Below are 20404 nucleotides of genomic sequence, written 5' to 3'. Positions count from 1 at the left end.
CTGGCTTTTGGCTTCTTTTAGACCACATCCATCCAGGGCTCTGAAAGTCCTTTTTATCCCAGAATCAATGCAGCCCCCAGCCCCCACCAAGCAGGAAATGCAGCAGGAACTACCGAGCTGTCGCTTACCCATTAGATGAGATAAAAACACTTCAGTGCACTCAGATTCTAGCCCAGGCATGGCATTTAATGAATGCTCTTGTCATTTTTCACTTTGTTGCTGGTAATTTGGCTGTCTTCGCATGCAGGTGGCTTACTACAAGTGGGTAACTAAAAGCCTTTCAGATCTCCTGACCCTGCCACATCCAGCTCCCAAATCTCAGAAGCTCGTGGCGCTCCCTGGATTTATTTTGACGTTATACATCAATCTCAGACTGAGCAACAAAAGGGGAGTATGAAAGGAGAAGATACATCTTAGGCAAGAAAATTAAATAAAATTAGTGGCAACATCGATCAGCCAGGTCAGTGCTGCCAGCAGAGCAGAAAACAGCCAGCAGAGATGGGCAACGCCAGCTCTCTTTAAAAAGCAGCACCAACTTTAACCCAGCACAGCCCCTGCATCTCCATTTCACACTCCCTGGAATAGGTGCAGCTGGCTTGGCTCTCTTCTGAGGCATTGACAGCTTTATAGTCAAAGGCTTGTCATTTCTCATTTGATCTCCCTCCAGCCTCCCTACCTGGTATATATTCTCATACGATGTTCAGAGCACTGGTAAAAGAGGCTTTACAGTTGCACTAAATGCTTTTTTTTATAGCTGCTTCAAAGCTATTCAGAAATTTTTCTTGGTATTACCATTATCTGTGCTTTTCTGTTCTTCCCCAAAATTGTTCAATTTCACAGTTACGTCTGTTAGGCAGAATCAGAAAGCAAGTGTGTATTTTAGGTTGGCAAAACTGAAAATCCTTCTGCTGTCTCCCCCTGTGAGTTACTGTAACAGCTTTTGCCTTCAGGAAATTCAGCCAGCTTTCCCATTTCAGTGTAAGGGTCACATTTTGTTCCAAGATGCCTGCAAACAAATACTACTGAGGTAGAGGAATGAGGTGATAGCTAAGGGAAAGAATTTGGTGCCTAAGACTTGTCAATTAAAAAGAAACTAACCACAAAGTCTAATCTCAAGAGAAATTTAACTTATTTTGAAACTCCACTGGAAAAAAGCAGCAACGTGTTGAAACTGGAAATATGCTGGTGAGATGTTTTGTTCTCCTAAATACAGCAAAACTGAGTTCACCTACAAAGGTGAAAGTGATCTATTGCCTGTGCTCAGCAGAGCAAGAAAGTAAATAATAAGCAAAACAAATAAACAGTCAGATGTTAAGCTCTGGCAGTGTTAGAAAATGCAAGATGTCACTAGTACCAGGAAAAGGATTTAACCCTTCTTTCTTTGCCCACTGACACTTGTCAGGGCAGCAAAAGGTGATCTGTGCCCATTCTCAGATCAGAAGGAAAAATGGGCTGTTCCCACTACCTTGATTGCTGGCTGCTTGGGACAGAGGCTGGGTGACACAGCAGGCTTGTGGCACACCACTGTGGCAATTTAACACAATCTTCTGTCAAGCTGTACAGCCTTTTGGCATCTCATCCCTCCAGAAGAGGAAAATTCCCTGCCCTGTCCAGCCCCTCCTTCCTTAGGCACAAGGAAAGATTTAACCTCTCCCTTGTTCCAGAATATGTGAATTTACTTCAGAGCCTCTGACAAGCTTTATATAAGCTCATTTGCTGACTTAGCCTTTTTAATTCTGGGACACTGTGAAACATTTTGACTGTACCAAGCAGGGGCGGGTACCCACTCTATTCCTACATAGCCCAGGCACGCAGCCATTCTCTGGGCAAAACACACAGTTCCTGCTCTCATCCAGAATCCTGCTGGGGAAGATGTGTAATAAACACTTCAAGAGGAGTGACCTGGAGCAATTAATGCCTTCCAGGATAGGCTGTAATTAGAAGGAAAGAGATTCTGCTCTATTTAGAGCCCCAGCAAGATTTTTCTGTATCAGTTTGAGCCTTTCTTAATCTCTGCATCAGGTTGTTCCCCTTAGGGAAGGGCACATTGCCCACCTGGGACACAATGCTGCTACCAGCCCTGCTTGTTTCCCATCCCCTGTTGTAAAGTGCAGGTGAAAAACAAGCACAAGTTGTGCTTTACTTTCCCAGTTTCCACGTGCCCCTGCTGTCTCCCATCCCTGAAGGTTCCCATTTCTCTCCTCACCAAAGCAGAGCTGATTGCTGCATTAATAGCCACTCTGACAGCAAACCTCAGCGGATTCCTAGAGGGCAGAACAAAACAGAGCTGCACTGAATTTGATTAAGGGGCCAGAATAACCTTTAACAGAGTCACCTGGGGCAAGGAGGCAGACAGCTCTCCAGCTGAAAGCTCACACAGTTTTCCTCACAGCCCGGGGGACAGGGCTCCTCACTCGAGGGGAATGGCAACCCAGTCACATTGCTCTGTTGGAGCTGGCATGCAGAGGGATGGTCACAGCCCTCCATTTACATGAGAGGTGACTTCTGAGCCCCCAGCCAGGAAGGGGAAAGGAGTACCTCTGGGGCTATTCACATCATTTAATCTGGGCCTCTGTACTGCTTAGAGAACCCCTTTATCTCTGTGTTGAGCTTATTAACTCAGACAGTAAGCAAATGACTTTCTGGAAGGGATGAAAAATCTCCAGAAGTGAAGATGTCATGAGAGCAGCAAGCCTCAGATCCTCTAAAGCTTTTGTCTGGGGCAGAAGGACAAGCAGTATAAAGCTCAGTAAAGCCAGGAGGTTGATGACAAGGCACAGGAGGTTTAGGCTTAGCTCTGCCTGTTTTAGGGATATGACCAGAGCCCAAAGAAGTGACTGCCAAACCCTTGCTGTACCAGGTTTGAGGAGCACACATCAGGGAGCTGAGCACAGCAGCCAGCAGGACAGGCCCCCCAGGACCCAAGACAGATGAGCAGCTCAGAGATGACACCTAGATTCAACCAGAAGTCCAGATCCTCAGAGAAGCTCACAGTGATAAAGCCAGATCAGCACCAAACCAGTCAGTCCCTAGGTCAGAGCCAAGGTCTGCTGATGGCAGCCATAGTCAGACACCAACCAGGAATCACTTGGCAGTTCCACAGTAGTAGAAGATGACCAAGATCAGGAAGGCAGTCCACGGATCACAGCCCAAAGCAATAGGTACTGTGAGCAGACACAGGGAGATGTGAACCAGTACTCCCCTCCCAAAGCTCACACAGTCCCCAGGCTGAGCTTAAATAGAGCATCAGGCCATCAGTGTGGATAGAGGCCCAGGAGAGCCTTGCCAGGGCAATTAAGGCTTATTATTACCCTCAGAGCCTAGACAAGATAAACCTTTCTCCTTGAACAGTGACTTAAGGTGAGGGGGAGTTCCTGTCAGTGGGCAAAGTACCTTCACTGGGTGGAACCCAGAGGTGGTTTGTATCTTTCCTTACCAAACTGAAAAGGCTAATGTAATCTTCAGAAAAACTCTTGGTATTTTATTAGGTGACTAAGCTGGAATGTGGGTATGTATTTTCAGAGTGGAGGGATCAGCCTGTACCTGAAGAGGGCTAGTCACTCTTGGCTCTGAGAGGAGCCGGTCACTGACTCATGGGGACTATTGGTACTCCTACATATGTGTTTCTATGGGATTTGGTGGGACTGAAGCTCTTCAGCATCTTTTAGACAGGACAGTTATTGTCAGATCTCCCTGAGCCCTAGATCACCCAGAGAAGAAACTTGTCACTTAGTCTGGGTTCCCCCAACAGCCTCACCTCTCCTTTAGAGAGAAGTGACTTGCAAGATGAGCAGAAAGGAGCACCAAGCCTTTCCACTGTGCTTTTGCTGTAAAGATGCAGAGCTCAGCAGCCCCTTAAGGCTGGTCACAACTGTTTAGTAGAGGCCGAGGAGCATGCTGGATGGCTGGAGTCCTTGGCAGACCAGTACTCCATGATAATGGAGACATTAAATCAGTGATGGCAGCAAGAACTGCATAATAGATGCAAAATACAGCAGAAGCCTGATCCAATTTTGGCTCTGCCTTGTTAAGTAGAAAAGTATTTTAGGAGATGGAAAAATACTAGGAAGTTCAGAGTGCATCCTCGCTGCAGCACAGTAGGAGATGTAGCTGTTTGCAGTGACTCACCTGTATCTGTGGATACACATCTGCTGTAAACATATTCCCATGCTGTCTTCACATGCTGCAATTCAGGTGAGTTGAGGTCAACAAGGGCAGAGCTGTCAGCACCTGAAACAGCCCTCCTGGCTGAACTGCAGCTGGTTGGACTGCTCTAGGATGGGAAGATGAGTGATCCAACACAACGGCTGCATCTTGAGCACTGTTACACTGGGAAAGTTCTTGTCAACCAGTTTCCAGACAGCCCTTTAGTGAACACAATGGAGATGGACAGAGCAGGTTCCAGCCAAGGTCTGGCTTGGCAGAAAGTGAAACACTGCTGGTCCAGAATGCTGCTCGTGTTAGTTTTTCCAAGGCATAAATTTGGGGAAAACCACATATTACTGAATGTAGAACTTCATCTATTCAGGGGCATCTGCCATTTGACAGGCAAACTCAGAAACAACCTGTGACACGCTGGATAAGCCCAGGACTTGCAGATGTAGTGTGTTAGTTTATGATCACAATAAAGGCATAAGCTAAACCCTGCTAATATGAATGAAAAACCCTTTCCTGCAAGTTCTATCTGTCCCTTTTTCCCAGATCACACATGCTGATCGATTAGTTGGTATCTGCAGGCACTTGCTCATGCACCCCAAGCAGGTGCACTGTGTGTGTTGTGTGTGTATTTGCTCTGTGCTGAGCTGAAGTCAAACAGCTTATTATGAGATGCAGAGAGCCCTGCTGCTCTCTCAGGAGTGTGCACGCAGCTTGTTGAGGTTAAACTGGATCAGGATCTGGCCCATCACACCCTTTTCAAATCCAGGTGCTCTTTGAAGCCAGACTAACCCAGCATTTGCCAACAACCACAGTCCCAAGGGGAAGATGACCACAAGAAGGGACACCACTTGTCTCCATAAAGCCCTGTCTCCTTTACAAGGAGCACCCTTACCATCTTCCATCTGAGCTCAGGCATAGCCTACTGTGGGCAGACCTCACCTCCCCTAGACTCTTGCCTTGGCCCCTGGCTGCCAGGGGCACTGTGCAGTTTGAATCACAGCAGCAAGAAGCCAAGTGCACAAGCTTGGCTAAACTCAAGGTTGTCAGGGGAGCAACTCCTCATTCCATGAGTGTGGCTTGGCTTGCTGAGCTCCAGAGCCCTGCGGCAAAACCCTCGCTATGTTCAGCAGGAGCATGGCTCCAGGAAGGCGGTCCCTGCTCAGGGCAGCATCTGTTTTCACCCCTGCTTGCACCCCTGTCCAGACCAGACACCTGATGCTGTCAACAGCCAAAGCTTGCTCCAGGGAATCTGAAAAGCTCAGTGGCTGTGAGAGGAGGAACATGCCTTCAGACTGGCATTAACACTCCACTGAGCAGCTGATGCCAGCATTAGCGAGGGCGCAGCTGCAAGAATTCATTGCGCTGCTGGATGCTGGCAACACAACAGGGTGGGAGGGCACAACTGCCTTTGTGTGGAGGATTTGGGAGGCACAGTGAGCAAAATGACAAACAAGTGACTCCAACAATGGCTTTTCTCTGTTGCCACTGCTCACTTCATGTGCCAAGTGAGGTGGGACCAGAGCACAGGAGGCAGGAGAAAGCTGTAGGACAAAGCTGAATGGTGCCTATCAACAGTCCAGTCCAGCAGCAGGGTAAGGAGTTGGGAAAATCAGGAGTCCCACTTGATTCTCGTGTATCTCTCATGGTTTGCAGTGACATGTTTGGCCACCTACTTGACTGTAGGTCACTACAGGCATAGCAGAGGCTTCACAAGGTTGCAAGGGTTTAGGAAGCATTTTCTATTTCTCCAGTGCAAGACAAAGCCTCTTCCTCCTCCTGCACCCAACATTCATCGACAACACACCAGTTCGCTTGACAAGCTTGTTTTATCCCTTGTAATTGTTGTTTTTGCTCTCTCAGGGCCAGGACCTTCCCCAGCAAGGTGTGTGGGTTCCCACAGAGCTGGGCACAATGTAGAAGTGCTCAAAGTTGGTATGCCCAAGGACTGTCTCTGTGGCCTCTGGCATTAGGAGGTAAGGTGCTAACAGCTGTGTCAGCCCTGAGGAACCACACTGGACCTCACCAGGCAGTTGCAGGCCCACAGCAGCTCAGCCATGCCCAGCACAGACCCAATCCAGGCCCACATTCAGGGGCAAAGGCTTCCTCAGGCAGGGGAGGTGTACCAGGGAAGTGTCTCTCTGGGTTGCCTGCAGAAAGTCCTGGTAAGACAGAGACCCAGTAGGAAGGGAAAAAAACCAGCCAAAACAGTTAAACAAATACACAGGAGGGAGCTGGCAGAGGAGGCAACACGCAGAGCCAGTTTCAGGCTGAGAGTCATGTGCTCAGCCCCCAGCAGGGCTCAAGCACTGCTGGCTCCAGGCTGGGAGGACACACACACACAGAGCACCGTGACAAACCCCACGGTGGCAGTGTCGACAGCCAGGGACACCTCTGCTTGGCCAGCACACAACTGCAGCAGCCAGCACACAAATCGTCCCGAGCTCAGGCGGGAGATGCCATAAGGTCCTGCAACTCCAGCCAGGAAAAGCACATTCACTGCAGAGCTCAGCTGCATCCTGGAGAGGGGTTACTGCTGCTCCCAGACTGGAATCCAAGTGGCAACCAAGGCATGAGATCAAGGCTGTCTAACCCAAGTGTGTGTAAGGAAGAGAGGTGGGAAATACTGTGATGGGACAGTCTCAGTGGGATAACAAACATAAACAGGCAAGAGAGGGAAGGAGCCGCTGCAGGCAGGTCCTTGGTGGGAAAGGCAGCGTTCATGGCACTGTCCAGGGCAACTGTGTCCTGCTATCAGTCCAGTGTCTCAGCTAGAGCTGAGAGCAAGCACTTGCAGTCCCTACTAACCTGAAGAGCAAATGAGATGTGATTGTATCCAAACCCAACCCCACAAATTGCTGAGCAGCTCATGCAGCACCGAGGTTGCTCACTTAAGCTCTTATTTCCACTCTTGGTGGCAGGAGTTACCAAAAGAGGAGGAAACACAGAAGTATTGAAAGACAAATGTATTTAAAACACACATACTAAGAAAATTGCATGTGAATACTGAGCCAATCCTGTCTTCCCTGAACACATCCAGCTTAGGCCTCCTCCACTGCCATGCCCCAAACCAGCACCATGGGTGCTTCACTCTCAGCAGATGGGTGTGAGAGAGGGTGTTCAGTTTAGGTGTCAAAGGTAGCACTTGGATTCAGTTGTAAATTCACACCTGCTGACAGCTGCACAGAGATAACACCCACTAAGGCAAGGGAAGCCTCTCCACTCGGGCTCCTGGAGATTCCCTACCAGGTACAGAAGGAGTTTTCACTGCCCACAGATCATCATTAAGATCAGAAAGAGCTATGTTTTGTTTCAGTTCTTATCTCCCTCTGCCTGCCCCCTCCTCCCCCACAGAAACCAGCACAAGGTCAGCCCATGTGGGCATCTGGGGAAATGTCAAGTGTCAGGCAAGAAGGCCTGGAGCAGAGAGGCTGGCTGGTTCATGGAGAGTTGAAAGCAGTTTCAATTATCACCCATCAGGCTGTACAGTCACCAGAGATGGGAACAGAGAATCCCTGAGGGTGCTTGCAATCCAAGGGGCATGGATAATGCTTTCCAAATGCTCCTGCTTGGTCCCTCCTGCAGCGGAGCCCGTAACAACTAGTGACAAACAAACAGAAAACATGCCATGTATACGGCCAGCAATTCTCTTCCTGCTGTGCTTAGCTACAAGGCAAAGTAGTGAACGAAGTTGCTAAACAGACTTGACAGGGCATTTAACTACTTAATTCTGTTCTATTTACAAGGTCTTCAGCAGCTCAGCACTCCCTTAATCCATAAGGCACAAAGCAAGCAAGAGGATGTGCAGCCTAGTCCCTCCGGCTCAGGATCCCTGTAGCATTCCTGAAGGGCTGGAAGATGGAGGTCTCATCTCACAGAAGCACGTGGCAGACTCTGCTGCCAGCCTCAGAACTGCTGGACAATCAGCTTCCGCTTCACATCCCGGCTGAACCTGTTCATCTTGAACACTTCACTGTCATAGAAGGCTGAGAGGTTGTGGATGTTGATCTGCCGAGCCTGGGAGGAAGAGGAGGGGAGAGGTAAATGTTTATTTAATCTAAGTAAGAACCATGTGGTTTTCCATAGCAGAGGCTACATAAAATTTGACAGTCAGCAATCTCTGCTCTGCTCAGCAGGAACCAGAACTGCAGTAGCAGGGGAGACTGCAGGTCAGGAGGAAGGAGCATTAGCAGTGCTGAGCTGAGCCAAGAGAGGATGCTGGCTCAGCATCTGCCTGCTCTCAGCTCGTCCTTTTACTTCCACCAGAGCTAGAATGTAACTCCTATCCAAAAAAAGCCCCAAAACCTCACCCAGTGGGACAGTCTTGCAAGGGAGACATCAGACTGGGGGTGGTCACCCTGGCAACACCAAGCTGTGGCTTTGCAAGTAGTTACTCTGCACATCTAATGCAAAGAGCAAAAAAGCACTAACCCGGGAATCAAACACAGCTTTAGTGCCAAGCAAGGTCAACACTTTGCACAGAAAGGCCAAGTCAGAAATGCAGCCTTTGGACCAGGATGAAGATGCATTAAGGAGGAGGCAAGGGAGCCTCAGGAGGAGTTGAAAAAGTTCACATGCATAAATTTTTCTGCTTTTGCTTCTTCAAATGCAGATGCCAGGGAACTTGAGTTCTCATTCACCCGCATAAGCACCATACTGCAGGATTTACCATTCCAACCCCAAAGCTTTATGGGGGTGCATGAGAACAGAGAGGGAAGAATAAGGTCCTTCCAAACAAGAGAGAAGATACACAGGAGACAATCCTGATGCCAGGTTATATTGATTAACACCAGTCTTTTTTATGGTATCATAATGTAAAAGTCTGAGAATTCCTCTGGTTCTGAGGCTGCAGAGAGAGCATGAACCAGTCCCAGAGGCATCTTGTTATAAGCCCCATACCTTGTCCACCAGGTCCTTCTCTGGGACTTCTATGGTGTCTTGCTGGGCTCCATAGCGGTTTCTCTGGTACATCACCTGCTCTGCAACCAGCTGCTTCAGGATGAATAGCAGCAGCTCGTTGTTGTCTCGCTTGAATGAAAGGTAGCGGGAGAAAGTCTGGGAGGGAGGATGAGATGAGCCATGAGGATCAGGAACAGTGACACACTGTGGTGCTCAACATCAACCAACCCCCTCCTCCCATGGAGCACAGGGGGAACCAAATGACACTGCTGCCACCTGTGCCCTTAGTGCTCCTCAAGTGACTTCGGCCTTGCCAAGCTGCCACCTGCACCTGCAATGGCAGCCCTCTGACAGCCATGACTCCTCTGCTGACTGCTCTTATTCCCATCTGGAATCTCCGCTGGGGCCCTGGTGCCTCTTGGGGGCCAGCAGTGCACTGCTGTGGAGTTGTGCTGCCCACGGGGACACAGCCACAGGAGGGCTGGCCCTGGGCAAGGCACAAAGCGGCTTCTTAACCCAGACTGCCCTGTGCCTGCCCAGCAGACGCTCACACTTGGCTGGCTGTTTGAGGCCAAAAAGAGAGGCCATGAGTCGTCCAGACAGAGGGCAGACACTCAACAGTGGATAAAAGCCAGCCTGTGGCGAGCCAAGAGCTGTTTGGAGCCAGCCCCTGCTACTCAGAGAACAGGGCAGACTGCACACTAACCCACAGTGAGTGCTGCCCTGTGCTTAACTGTACCCTGAGAGCCCAATAAAAATGTGAAGAAACAAGCTGCCTGCTCAGTTTGATCACCTGGCAGCAGCAGCAGCAGGAGCCCTGTGCCAAAATAGAAGGCAAGGTGTCAAAAAAGAAGAGACATGGCAGTGCTTTTGACTCAGAGGCTTGAAGTACACTTCCTTCTCAGGCGCAACAAAAACATTGCCTCACCACAGACTAACAAGGGGCAGTCACGAAACAGTGCCTTGTTTGGGGTCCCTCCTCAAAGGCACCCAGCTCGAGCTGTTGTTATTATACCATGATTAAATTACTTTAAGTACCCAGCTGTCTGAGTCTCTGCTGTGGGAAACCTGGGGTCAAGCTGGTCAGGAAACCCTGTCTGACTGTGAGTGTGGTGTGTGTAGCGGCCTTGGTCCCAGCTCAGGTGGCATTAGTGTGACTGCCAGAGTGGCTCCTGGATGGTCAGACAAGGAACTTCTTTAACACTTCATACCCACAGTACTCCGTTTACACAGGTTCAGTGCTTGTCTGCACAGGACAGAGCCCCTGCAGAGCATCTCTTCCCACAGCCTGGGCAGTGCAAGGAAGCTGCAGCTGAACCCACAGGGCGCGGGGCGCAGCCACAGCCCCCGGCTCAGCCGGTGCCCGCCTCACCTTGCGCATGCTCCGCATGACGCTGAACTTCTGCGTGTCGATGAAGCTCTCGAGCATCACCCTGATGGCCATGTTGACATCGTCCTCCACCACGTAATCGCGCAGGTGCATCCGGGCGTGCGCCTCGGCCATGCGGATCATGGACTCGATGTGCCGCACCGTGATGGGGATGCTGCCCGTTGCCTGAGAGCAAAGGGGAGGAGGCAACACGTTACTGAAGGATACAAGACATGGGGTCAAAGACAAGGATACAAAACAAGGATACAAGACAGGTGCCTTCTGGCCCAGGATGCAGTTACTTTCACACTGCAGGGAGCTCTCTGCACCTCTGAGGGTGACTCAGGCTAAGGAGGCTCTGCCACCTGCTGGCACGGCCACACAGTCTGGCACAGCTTCCCTGTTCATCTGAATTCATCACAGTGCAAGGGGATGTTGCGGGGTCACTCTGTGACACTGTTTAGGGCCTTTCCAAGATTAGCAATCCAGTTTCCTCCAGCAGATTTTAGGAGTTAAAGAAACAAAGAGCCAATCAAAAAAGATATAGTTTTCCCAAGCTCCAAAAATCTCCCTCACACCTCAGCAAATTCCTCTTTCACTTGGAGAGCATGAAACAAGCCTGAGGCATCCCACAGACAAAAGAGAAGGGCATTTCTATAGATAATGGCTCCCTGTAATGGACCAGGAGCATGTGGATCTGAGTGAATGCAAACATCTCCTGTGGGCCTGCCAGACTGGGTGACAACAAAAGGACTTTGCCATGGCAGGCACTGTACATGTGTCCAGTCCATCAGTCCACACATCACCAACAGGCGAGACTCTGCATTTAGATGAAGAATCATCTGTTCAGCAGACACTGCAGGATCTGCCTGTCTCTCACAAAACAGTGGCACAGACTTTTGTGATGGGAATGGCAAGAATGTGTCAACATATGCTGGAGCAGTCTCAGGCTGATTTGCAGTCTAGATACATACAGTTCTTCCCTCCTGTCCTCAGTATTCTCACCATAGACTCCTTTCTGAGGTCACTGTACATCCTGGCCACCTTGTCCTGGTCCATCTGGTTGAGTTTGGGGTGGACCTTCTCTTTGGCATAGACGATGTATTTCCTCAGGATCTCTTGAGGAATGGGTTCAACCCCGTACGTGTTGGGAAGGATGACCTCATTAGTGTCCCCATTCACTGCCTCCTTGCTGCCTGGGTGGTGCTTGACATGGCTGCCAACAACGAACCGGGCAAGCATTTCATCCTACAAGGGAGCAATGCACCAACAGACACTGAGCACACTCACTGGACAGAAAAAACTCAGTGGGCAGCTGCAGCTGAGCATCCCAACAGCAGCATTAAAGCCCAGCACACACACAGATTCCTGGCACAGCCCCTACCTGCACTGAGTCCACTGTGTCTCTCACCACGCACAGGATGTCGAATCGAGAGATGATGGGCTCTGTCAGGTCTACGTTCTCCGAGAACGTCAGCGACGGGTCATATCGCCCACCTGGGTCACACAGACAATCCAAGTCAAACAGGCCCCAAGGCTGCAGCTTTGGAGGAAGGACAGACCTCCAGTACATTACTGAAGACTTTTCTGCTCACTTGATCTGTGCTCCAGACTGAAGGAACCAGGCAGAGGGAAGGGAAGCTGTGCCACAGCTCTCATGACCGTGGATTTATGTTGAGAGCCTGGGATGGTCCTGTAGTCTCTCAACACTTACCTATGGGATTGGCAGCAGCAATAATGGTGCAGCGAGCTTGCAAGGAAGTGACAATGCCTGCTTTGGAGATGGAAATGCTTTGCTGTTCCATGGCTTCGTGGATGCTGGTCCTATCCTGATCATTCATCTACAGGAAAGCAAGAATGATTGAGAGTGAATCTATGTCTATACCCCACTGCCAAACACAAAAGGAGAATCAGCTCCAGATGCTCTGAAAAGGCAGCCAACTGCACTATGGACCACCAAGGGCCTAAGCAAACTGCAGGAACTTTGGTCATCTGGGAGATGTCACCATGAGTTACAGTGTGTCCTCAGAGGACAGAGGTTACAGCTGGTCCCTTCACAGCTAACTCCTTCTCAGAGAGATGAGGCTGGGCTCACCTTGTCGAATTCGTCAATCAGGCAGACACCTCTGTCAGCCAGCACGAGGGCTCCTGCCTCCAAAGTCCACTCCTTGCTGACCGGGTGCTTCTGCACATAGGCTGTGAGGCCCACAGCAGAAGCTCCCTGGCCAGTGGTGAAAATTGCTCTGCTCGATGCTTTCTCCACGTACTTAAGAAACTGGGATTTCGCTGTACCAGGGTCTCCACACAGAAGCACATTGATGTCACCACGAACTTTGTGTTTGCCACCTACAAAAGCAATGGGAAAGTCATGTGGCAGCTGAGTGCATGGCTTGACAGCAACCTTGCCCTGAGCACCACAAAGATGAAGGGAGGGCAACCAGGAGGCATGGCAACCAGTTTACAGGAAAGTTAGGGGGGAAATAAAGTCAGTTTTGGAGACAGGATGTGTCAGCAAGATTAGAAAGTCTGTTTTACAAAGATGACTAACACATCCTTCAGAGGAGATGATAACAAATCAGGGTGCCAGAAGGTCAAACCTCTGAAGGAACATTAAATGTGACCTCCTAGAGGAGGGATACAAACTTGCCCAGGTTTGTAGCAGGAGCTATTTTCAGTAGTAGCATTTCTACTGTCACACCAGAGTTTTCAGTGTGATAAAACAGCCAGTTCCATCACAGATATCCCTCAGTCTGTCAAACCTTCTCTGTCACCAAGCCACATAGACAACTCTAACCTCTCTTGTTGCGATGGCATAGACAAACCCAGGTCCCTTTGCCCTCCCCAGAGTGAGGCAGGACCAAGGGACACAAGTGACACTCACCTGGATTTTTGGGTTCTCCACCGAAAAGAGCTAAAGCCAAGCCCCTCTTGATATCTTCATGTCCATAAATAGATGGGGCAATGCTGGCAAAAATCTGGGAGGGAAAGCAGAGGAGTTGTGCAGGGAATACCAGTTCCAGTTCTGAACAGGATTTTGCACAAACATCAGCAAGGTGCCATATCTAAAGCTACACTTAAGGTACTGCTGTCTCCAAAGAGTATTCCAGGGTGTGAGGGCTTTTTCAAAGGTAACGACCCACCCCCTGTTCCTAAAGGAGCTTCACAAAAATGGTGCTGTTGGGGCATGGCAGATTATTTAGTCTGGTGCTGGAAGCTGCTGCCACTGCCTCCACAACCCTGTTGTACACAAGGTACATCACAGTGGCTGTTACCAGCTCTTGCAAAGCTGGAGACCTTGATCAGAGGCTTACTCACTGCACATGACAGTACTTGAATGGGTTATGCTGCACATGAATTGTCATCATAGTCAAATATTAGAACCAACTGGCTGATTTTCTCAAGGGTATTCTGAAAATAGCCTGATGCTGGAGACCACTCAAGTTCAAACACTCCTGGCCCAACTGAAGCTGCATCTACTGCAACAGCAGTCACTGTAACAACAGCACAGCCAAGGCAACTGAGTGAAGTCCCCATTACAACGATAAACTCTGACCCAAGAGAGGTTGAACATGCACCAGTCCAGGAGCTTTGTTCTTTCAAGTACTGGGTTCAGGTCTTAGCATATAGAGGAAGCAAAGCTAAAATATCTACCACAACTTAAGCTAAGCATTAACATCTCCTTTAGGGGACTGGAGATGCAGTCACTGGCCTCACAGAACTTTCCCCACTTGGCTTCTAAGACACAGGGAGAGAAAACTGATCAGATATAAGCACTGTCTGTCTTCCTGCCCTGTTGTGATGTAGAAGGCTCAGAGAAGGAAGAAACAGAAAACAGGAGAAACAGAAAATTTGACCTCTAAAACTACAAGGGAAGTTTCTTATTTACTTCCCTCCTATAACAGACTCTCATCAACAGCTGGCTGAGAGCTACAGAAGACCATTCAGAGAGAACTGGGATTTCTTTAACTGGGTTCCTTTAACCACTGTTTGGCCAGCTGACCCATTTCATCCCTTTCTGATCCAGCTGCCAGGTGATAGCAAGCTGTCAGAAGGGATGTCTGAGGCTGACCCACCTTCTCCCCAATTTGCTCATCCTTGGACAGACGCACAATCACTTTCACATCTTCATCAGTCAGCTCCCCAACAGCCAGCTTGTTGTCCTTCTTGGCGATGTGGTTGGCCAGGATCACAGTTGCAAACACTGGGAACCCATTGGCAGTGTTCAAGGAGCCATCGTAGTTGTTGTGGTAGATCCCTGTCAGCTCCTGGGAAGCAGGAAATGCTATGTCAGTGCCTGCACAGTACAAAAACCCTCTCCATTTTAAGGTAAGGCTCAGAAGTAGCTGCTCAAATGCATCTGAGGACAACCCCTCCCCAAATCCCCACAGATGTTCCCGTGATGTCGCTGTCAGAATTTACCCTGTGCTCTCCTGATACTTGAACAATGTACTCACAATCTCATCTCCTGGCTTGCAGCTGTCCACCAGATCAGCGAGGAGAATGGCATCCTTGGAGCGGGGCAGCCTGCCTGCAGCCACCTTCCCAGGGCTCTCCTGGATCTTGATGCGCTGGTAGTTCTGATAGACCGTCTGCAGCAACAAAATCAAAGTTACCCAGCAAGTCAGCAGGCACCTCAGAGAGAAGGGCCATTCAAGGATTTACTGTACTTCAGTTAGAAAACCATGGACATGGCAGCATGGAGGTTGTGAGGAGCAGTCCCAGGGTGTGATAGGCAATAGTGAGGACAGGAAAGCACTTTGCTGCATCTCACCACTGTGTTTCAGCCTCCACAGTGTTTGTCCACCCAAATACTGGAGCAGTTCCTGGGAGAAGGATGCTCCACTTGTGATTGTTAAATGTGGATACAAATATTGCTGCTAGCAAGAATTTTTCTTGCTTCTTTCTAAGCCCGTGAGACACTTTTCTCTCTCATGAAGATAGTAGCAGAGTTCTATAAGCTATGAACACCTGTGACCTTGCAAAGCCTTGTTTATGGTACAGTAGAAAAATATTTTGACAATGGATGTTTTAGGATTTTAGTCAATCACTCCAAGGGGTGGCTGGTCCTTTGTCCAATTAGACTATGAAGAAAAAAGTCTATAAAAGAGTTTGTAAAATATTTAAATAAATCAATCTTGCTGCACAATTCCTGCCTGCTGGATCTTCTCTCCTCTCCTCCCTACGGCTGTGGGATACAGTAATAGTTAAAGGTATCAAAGCAAAGAATGAAAGTCAGAAGCTCTCCACATCAATGATTTTGCTCTCTGGTTTCCCTAGCTGACAGATCAGGACAGACTGACCCAGCCTGGGAAGGAGAGCTGGACAACGTGTGTCTGCATTTCTAAAATATGAATAAATAACTGTGTACCACAGAGATGATTGTGTAAAAGACTCAATCCAAACACCTACAGTGTGGCAACAAATTACTTTCGGTTGCTAAACTGAGTCATTCAGGTCAAGAGCTCGAATGGACCTATCTTCACAGCCCCCTGGATGTAGCAGAAAACCCCTCTCCCCACACCAAGTTGTTCAAAGGGTAGGAGCTAAGGCAGGGCTGGGAGGAACAGGCAGTGGAGCAGGATGAGCAGCCAGCCTCATCCAGGCAAACACATCATCTCTTACCTCTTCCATGTTGATTTCAAAGGGGCCAAGAGACTGACACTCTGGACAGGAACCGGGTTTCACCTCCTGGTTCTGCGACTGGAAAAAGGGTCCCAGGATGAAGTTGCACTTGCTGCAGTTGTATTTGACCATGCTGAGCTGAGGCAGGACCCCTGTGCAACTTGTCACCACTCCACTGGTCCGGATCAACTGATTCAAGTGCAGTTGCCTGAGGAAAGACAGATATGCTGGATGCCTGCAGGGCACAGAAAGCAAAACATGCTCCAGAAATACTCTTGCTGCAAGGCACAAGTTTACCTTGGGGATGCTGAAAGTTCATCCTTAGTATGATTTTTTTCCCTGTGCTAAGCTCAGCAATCCTGTTAGACTTACCCAGAGGTTTAGCTCACAGGTGAGTGCTGAGCACCCCAAAGCCTAATACAGGCCCCACAGCCACTGCTGGTAGCTCTGCTCTTACCTGAGTGACCGCAGCTCTTCCACCAGAGGGAGGTGGGAGATACGGACATGGATCTCCTGAGCGATACGATCATACTTGGGGTACATGGCCAGCACCACCTCCTTGGCTGCTTCATCAAAGATCTTCAGCATTTCTGCTGGGGCCTCAGGCAGAAAGTAGGCAAGGACATGCTCCTGGGCTGCCAGATCCTCGTAGTTCACCACCAGACTCTCTCTGTTCTCTTAAGAAAAAGATGGGGTGAATTGTAATTTCAGTCTGTTCACTCCTCAAGGAGTTTGCCAGAACAGACAAGCTTGTATCCTACAGGCTGCAGTTAGCAGATCTCTGCACTTTCCCTGAAAAATGTTTAGAGGTTAACACTTTGAAAATGGGTGGAAAAGCCTTTTAAATTTATTTTTCTAACAAATTCTTCATCACTACCAAGCTTGTGATTGTTCCTCTCCAGTTCTGCACAGATACTTCCCAGGCTCAGTGTCCCTGAGATTCAAAAACCTCAGCCCAACACACAACTCTCTCAGAGACCTCCAGGAAACAGAAGTTAATAGGAGAGACATTATGTGTGCTGAATGGCTGGCAAAAAACCTGCTGTGTCTTATGTTTGTGGAAATGGATGAGACAAATGCCTTTTATTTCCTAGCTTTATAAAACCGATCCTGTTCCACTGCTCAAGCTTCTGCTCAATATAAAGAAGAAATACAACAAGTACAGCTACATGAGCTGTTCCTAGATGTGACAATTTCTGCTTTTAAAACTCATCAATGACAGCCTTAATGACCGTTTCTTCTGGCAGAGCCTAGTCAGAATACAAGGCTGCAACACTGACATGGTTTCCAAAGTCACAAGGTCTATTTGTGTCCCCTTTCTGGATAATCCAGTTTCCAGTGTGAGAAAGTAACTGGTGCAGACAGCCAGCAATTGTTGTCTCTTTCAGATCACTAACTTGCAGACCACTGTCTGCTGCCCCACATATTCTTCTGCTAGCATTTCTACGATATGAATATTAATGAGGAGCAGACGCCAGAGGCCTTCTAATTAGTCAGCCAGAACCAAAGAAGACACTAGGCATGTTTCCATTATTCATTTATCTCCATCAGCATCAGGCTTTCTTAAAGTGCTGATTCAATGTCTGGAACAAAGAGGGTAGGCAGAAAAATATCCACCTCTGGACTGGATCACCACAAAGTACCGTGACCCACATAAAGAGAGAGAGTCTCCAGTGACCCAGCCCTACCTTTGCACATGTCACTGATCCTCTCCTTGAAGACATTGTGCCCATGGTCATCCACATGGGTCTTCAGGAAGTTCTTGAAGCGGTGATAGATCTCAAGCCGAGGAGCTGCCATGGAAACCCACTCCCTCACTGAGTGCCCTTTCATGTCTTCCAGATTCTCAATGCTCTCAATCATGTCTTCATCCTCCTCCTCCATGCCTTCGGCAGCCCGCTCCGCCAGCCGCCTCTTCCGTGCAGGACGGTCTTCATCTTCATCGTCACTGTCTAAGGGTTGGGAGGAAAAACTGCTCAAGATCTGGGATTCCCATTCCCACTCTTTGGATTAGTCACAGTGGGATTGCATGGGTTGTGGAAGTAAAGAGGTCACAGCCTGGAATACAAACCAAGAGACATCCCAGGCCCAGCCTAATCCAGTTCTAGACGTGCTCCTACATTTTCCATAACATAACTAAGATTTTAAGGGTGTGAATAGGAAGAGTTGTATGCAACAGCACACATTCAAGTCCATTAATGCACTGACCAAGGAACGGGCTTAAAGTGCAACAAAGGCCCTTCCATCCAGCCCACAAAAGTCTGTACAGGAGCACCAACACAAACAAACTCTACAGCATACACTTGGTAGAATCCCAACCCTTTGATACAGGCCCAGGATCCTAACTTTGTTTCAGCAGTAACCAGAAGAACACCAAATGAGTTCCTAGGAAACGCAAAGGAAAGGGATCATGCACCAGGGAACCCAGCCAAGCCCACAGCCAGTGATTTCACTAGGAGCCCAGGTACACTGGAGCTGTAGAGACCTCCCTGCTAACCTGAGGGTAAAGAGCCCAGCTCCCTGCAAAGGGCTGGGTTATCACCAAGCGCTCAGGGTGGCACAGCTGGTACAGTTCATTGCACCTACCATAGAGCAGCCCCCTCCTCATGCGGCCCATGCCCTGCTCCAGCTCGCGGTCCCGCTGCCTCATCACTCGCTCGGCGGCTTCCCGCTGGCTGGCAGTCAGCTCCTCCACATCTTCATCATCCAGGGCCAGGCCCTCTGCTTCATACACATCCAGCTCTGGGATGGGGCGGTAGTCCCTAGCACACACACACAGAGCAGGGAATCAGGCCAGGAAAGCAATTCTGCAGCTCTTCTCTGGCTGTTGCTGGGCAGGTGTCAGGACAGTTGTTCTGCAGCAGGACAGAATTTGTTGAGCAGGAAGGCACTTCCTAATGGAAGACGGCCTGCAGTAAAGGGCTCCAGCTCCACTGTTAGGAATGCCAGCATTCAAGCCTTTGTGCTGTAAAGTTCAGCTTGCCGGCAGGCCTGGCTAAGTAAAACAACATCAAAATTAATGTCTGCGGGAGTAAAGAGCTGGGCTGGATGCACATCATGCATCCAGGCAGATCCTGGTTTACCCACCCTGGACCATGATGGCACTTTGCTCAGTTCTTCCAGGACTCAAATGACACCATACTCTGACCTTTCTCCATTGCCCAGCAGCTCTTCAGCCCCCTCACCCCAGCTACCAGCACAGCAGAGGGACCCACGAGGCCTGAGAGCCCCCTCCACGTCGCTGGCTGCACTGACATCCCCAGCACCCCATCGCCGGACACGATCCCCACCAATGATTTCCTTACCTTTCCATCCCTTCCCCAATGAGCTCTTCCCCTTCTTCCTCCTCTTCGGGGAGCCCCTCGGTCCCCAGGAGCCCTTCGGACTCATCCTCGAAGGGTGGCAGGTCCCGACCGGGGCTGGACGTGAAGGCATCGCCGCGGCGGGAGCTGCGCACGGGGCTGGTCACCGCCGCCTGCGACTCGGAGGAGTCCTGCAAGGACAGGAGAGGGGTGAGGGCAGGGGACCGCGGGGAGAGAGGGGCTCAGTGCCTCCAGAGGCCTCTGCGATGCGGGCCGCGGTCAGAAAGGGGGTATATGGATCACCGATGAGTTATAATAATTAGCCCTCCTCTCAAATGGCAATGGAAACATATGGAGGGGGAGAGGCGGGGTAAATCCGTCCTCCGAGGGCAGCGCAGCCGGAGCGGAGCGAAAGGGTCCGATCCTGCCCCGGCCCAGCTCTCTCCTGTGCGGCGCCGGGCACGCGGAAAACTTCCCTCGGCGTTTCGGGAGCATCGCCGAGCGCACCCCCACTGTCCCCCCCCACCCCGAAATCCTCTCTGGACCCTGCAGGGCCGCAGCATCAAGTGTCCCGCAGTGGGGAGGACGCAGGACCCGCATCCCGCGGGGATGGCCCCCAACTCCCCGGCTCGGCCCCGGCCCGGCCCGGCCCGGCCCGGCCCGGCCGCTCACCGCCATCACCGCCGCTTCCTGCCCCGCCGGATTCCGCGCGAAAACCGACCCACGTGGTCACAAAAGCGCGCGAAACCTCATGAATAATGGATAGCCGGGACGGGCCCCGCCCCCTTGTGAATATGGATGAGGCGGGGGCGGGAGCCTGGAGCGGGAAGGACCCAGGGCCACCCCCGGCCATCCACGGTCACCGCCGGCCACTCCCGGCCAAGGGGGTTCGGGGGCTGGTGGGCGGCACTGGCAAGCTTTGGCAAACATTTCCCTCTGGGCTCTAGGGCTGTCCTCCTGCCGGGCACCCGAGTCACCGGAGAGATCCCACTGTGAATTCCCGTGCTCGCGTCTGCCTCTTTGGTAGCTAAAATCAAGCCTGGCTTCACCGGGTTTC

The 20404-nt window shown here is 50.3% G+C and overlaps 1 protein-coding gene across 1 annotated transcript; it reads right to left on the bottom strand.

Annotated features, from left to right (window-relative positions):
• Positions 1-7106: 7106 nt before the first annotated feature.
• Positions 7107-20123, bottom strand: MCM2 (minichromosome maintenance complex component 2). The gene is made up of 16 exons (XM_032120967.1): positions 20020-20123; positions 19351-19538; positions 18632-18807; positions 17734-17997; positions 16503-16722; positions 16046-16253; positions 14878-15012; positions 14497-14688; positions 13305-13398; positions 12519-12769; positions 12138-12264; positions 11808-11920; positions 11429-11671; positions 10427-10609; positions 9055-9210; positions 7107-8172 (listed from the first exon to the last, which is right to left on the bottom strand). The coding sequence occupies exons 1-16, from the start codon at positions 20023-20025 to the stop codon at positions 8062-8064; spliced, it is 2667 nt and encodes an 888-aa protein (XP_031976858.1). The 5' UTR covers positions 20026-20123; the 3' UTR covers positions 7107-8061.
• Between the last annotated feature and the right edge of the window lie 281 nt (positions 20124-20404).

This window comes from Corvus moneduloides, chromosome 11 (assembly GCF_009650955.1).
Source record: "Corvus moneduloides isolate bCorMon1 chromosome 11, bCorMon1.pri, whole genome shotgun sequence".
NCBI classification, from domain to species: Eukaryota; Metazoa; Chordata; class Aves; order Passeriformes; family Corvidae; genus Corvus; species Corvus moneduloides.
The sequence above is the reverse complement of the archived record's forward strand: the minus strand, read 5'-3'. Positions and strand labels throughout refer to the sequence as shown.

Excerpts from the sequence above, each read along its gene's own strand:
- MCM2 (XM_032120967.1), bottom strand. Across the intron at positions 13,399-14,496 it reads ATGAGCAAATTGGGGAGAAG|ATTTTTGCCAGCATTGCCCC; the intron begins GTGGGTCAGCCT and ends TTTCCCTCCCAG. Across the intron at positions 10,610-11,428 it reads ACCTCAGAAAGGAGTCTATG|GCAACGGGCAGCATCCCCAT; the intron begins GTGAGAATACTG and ends CTTTGCTCTCAG.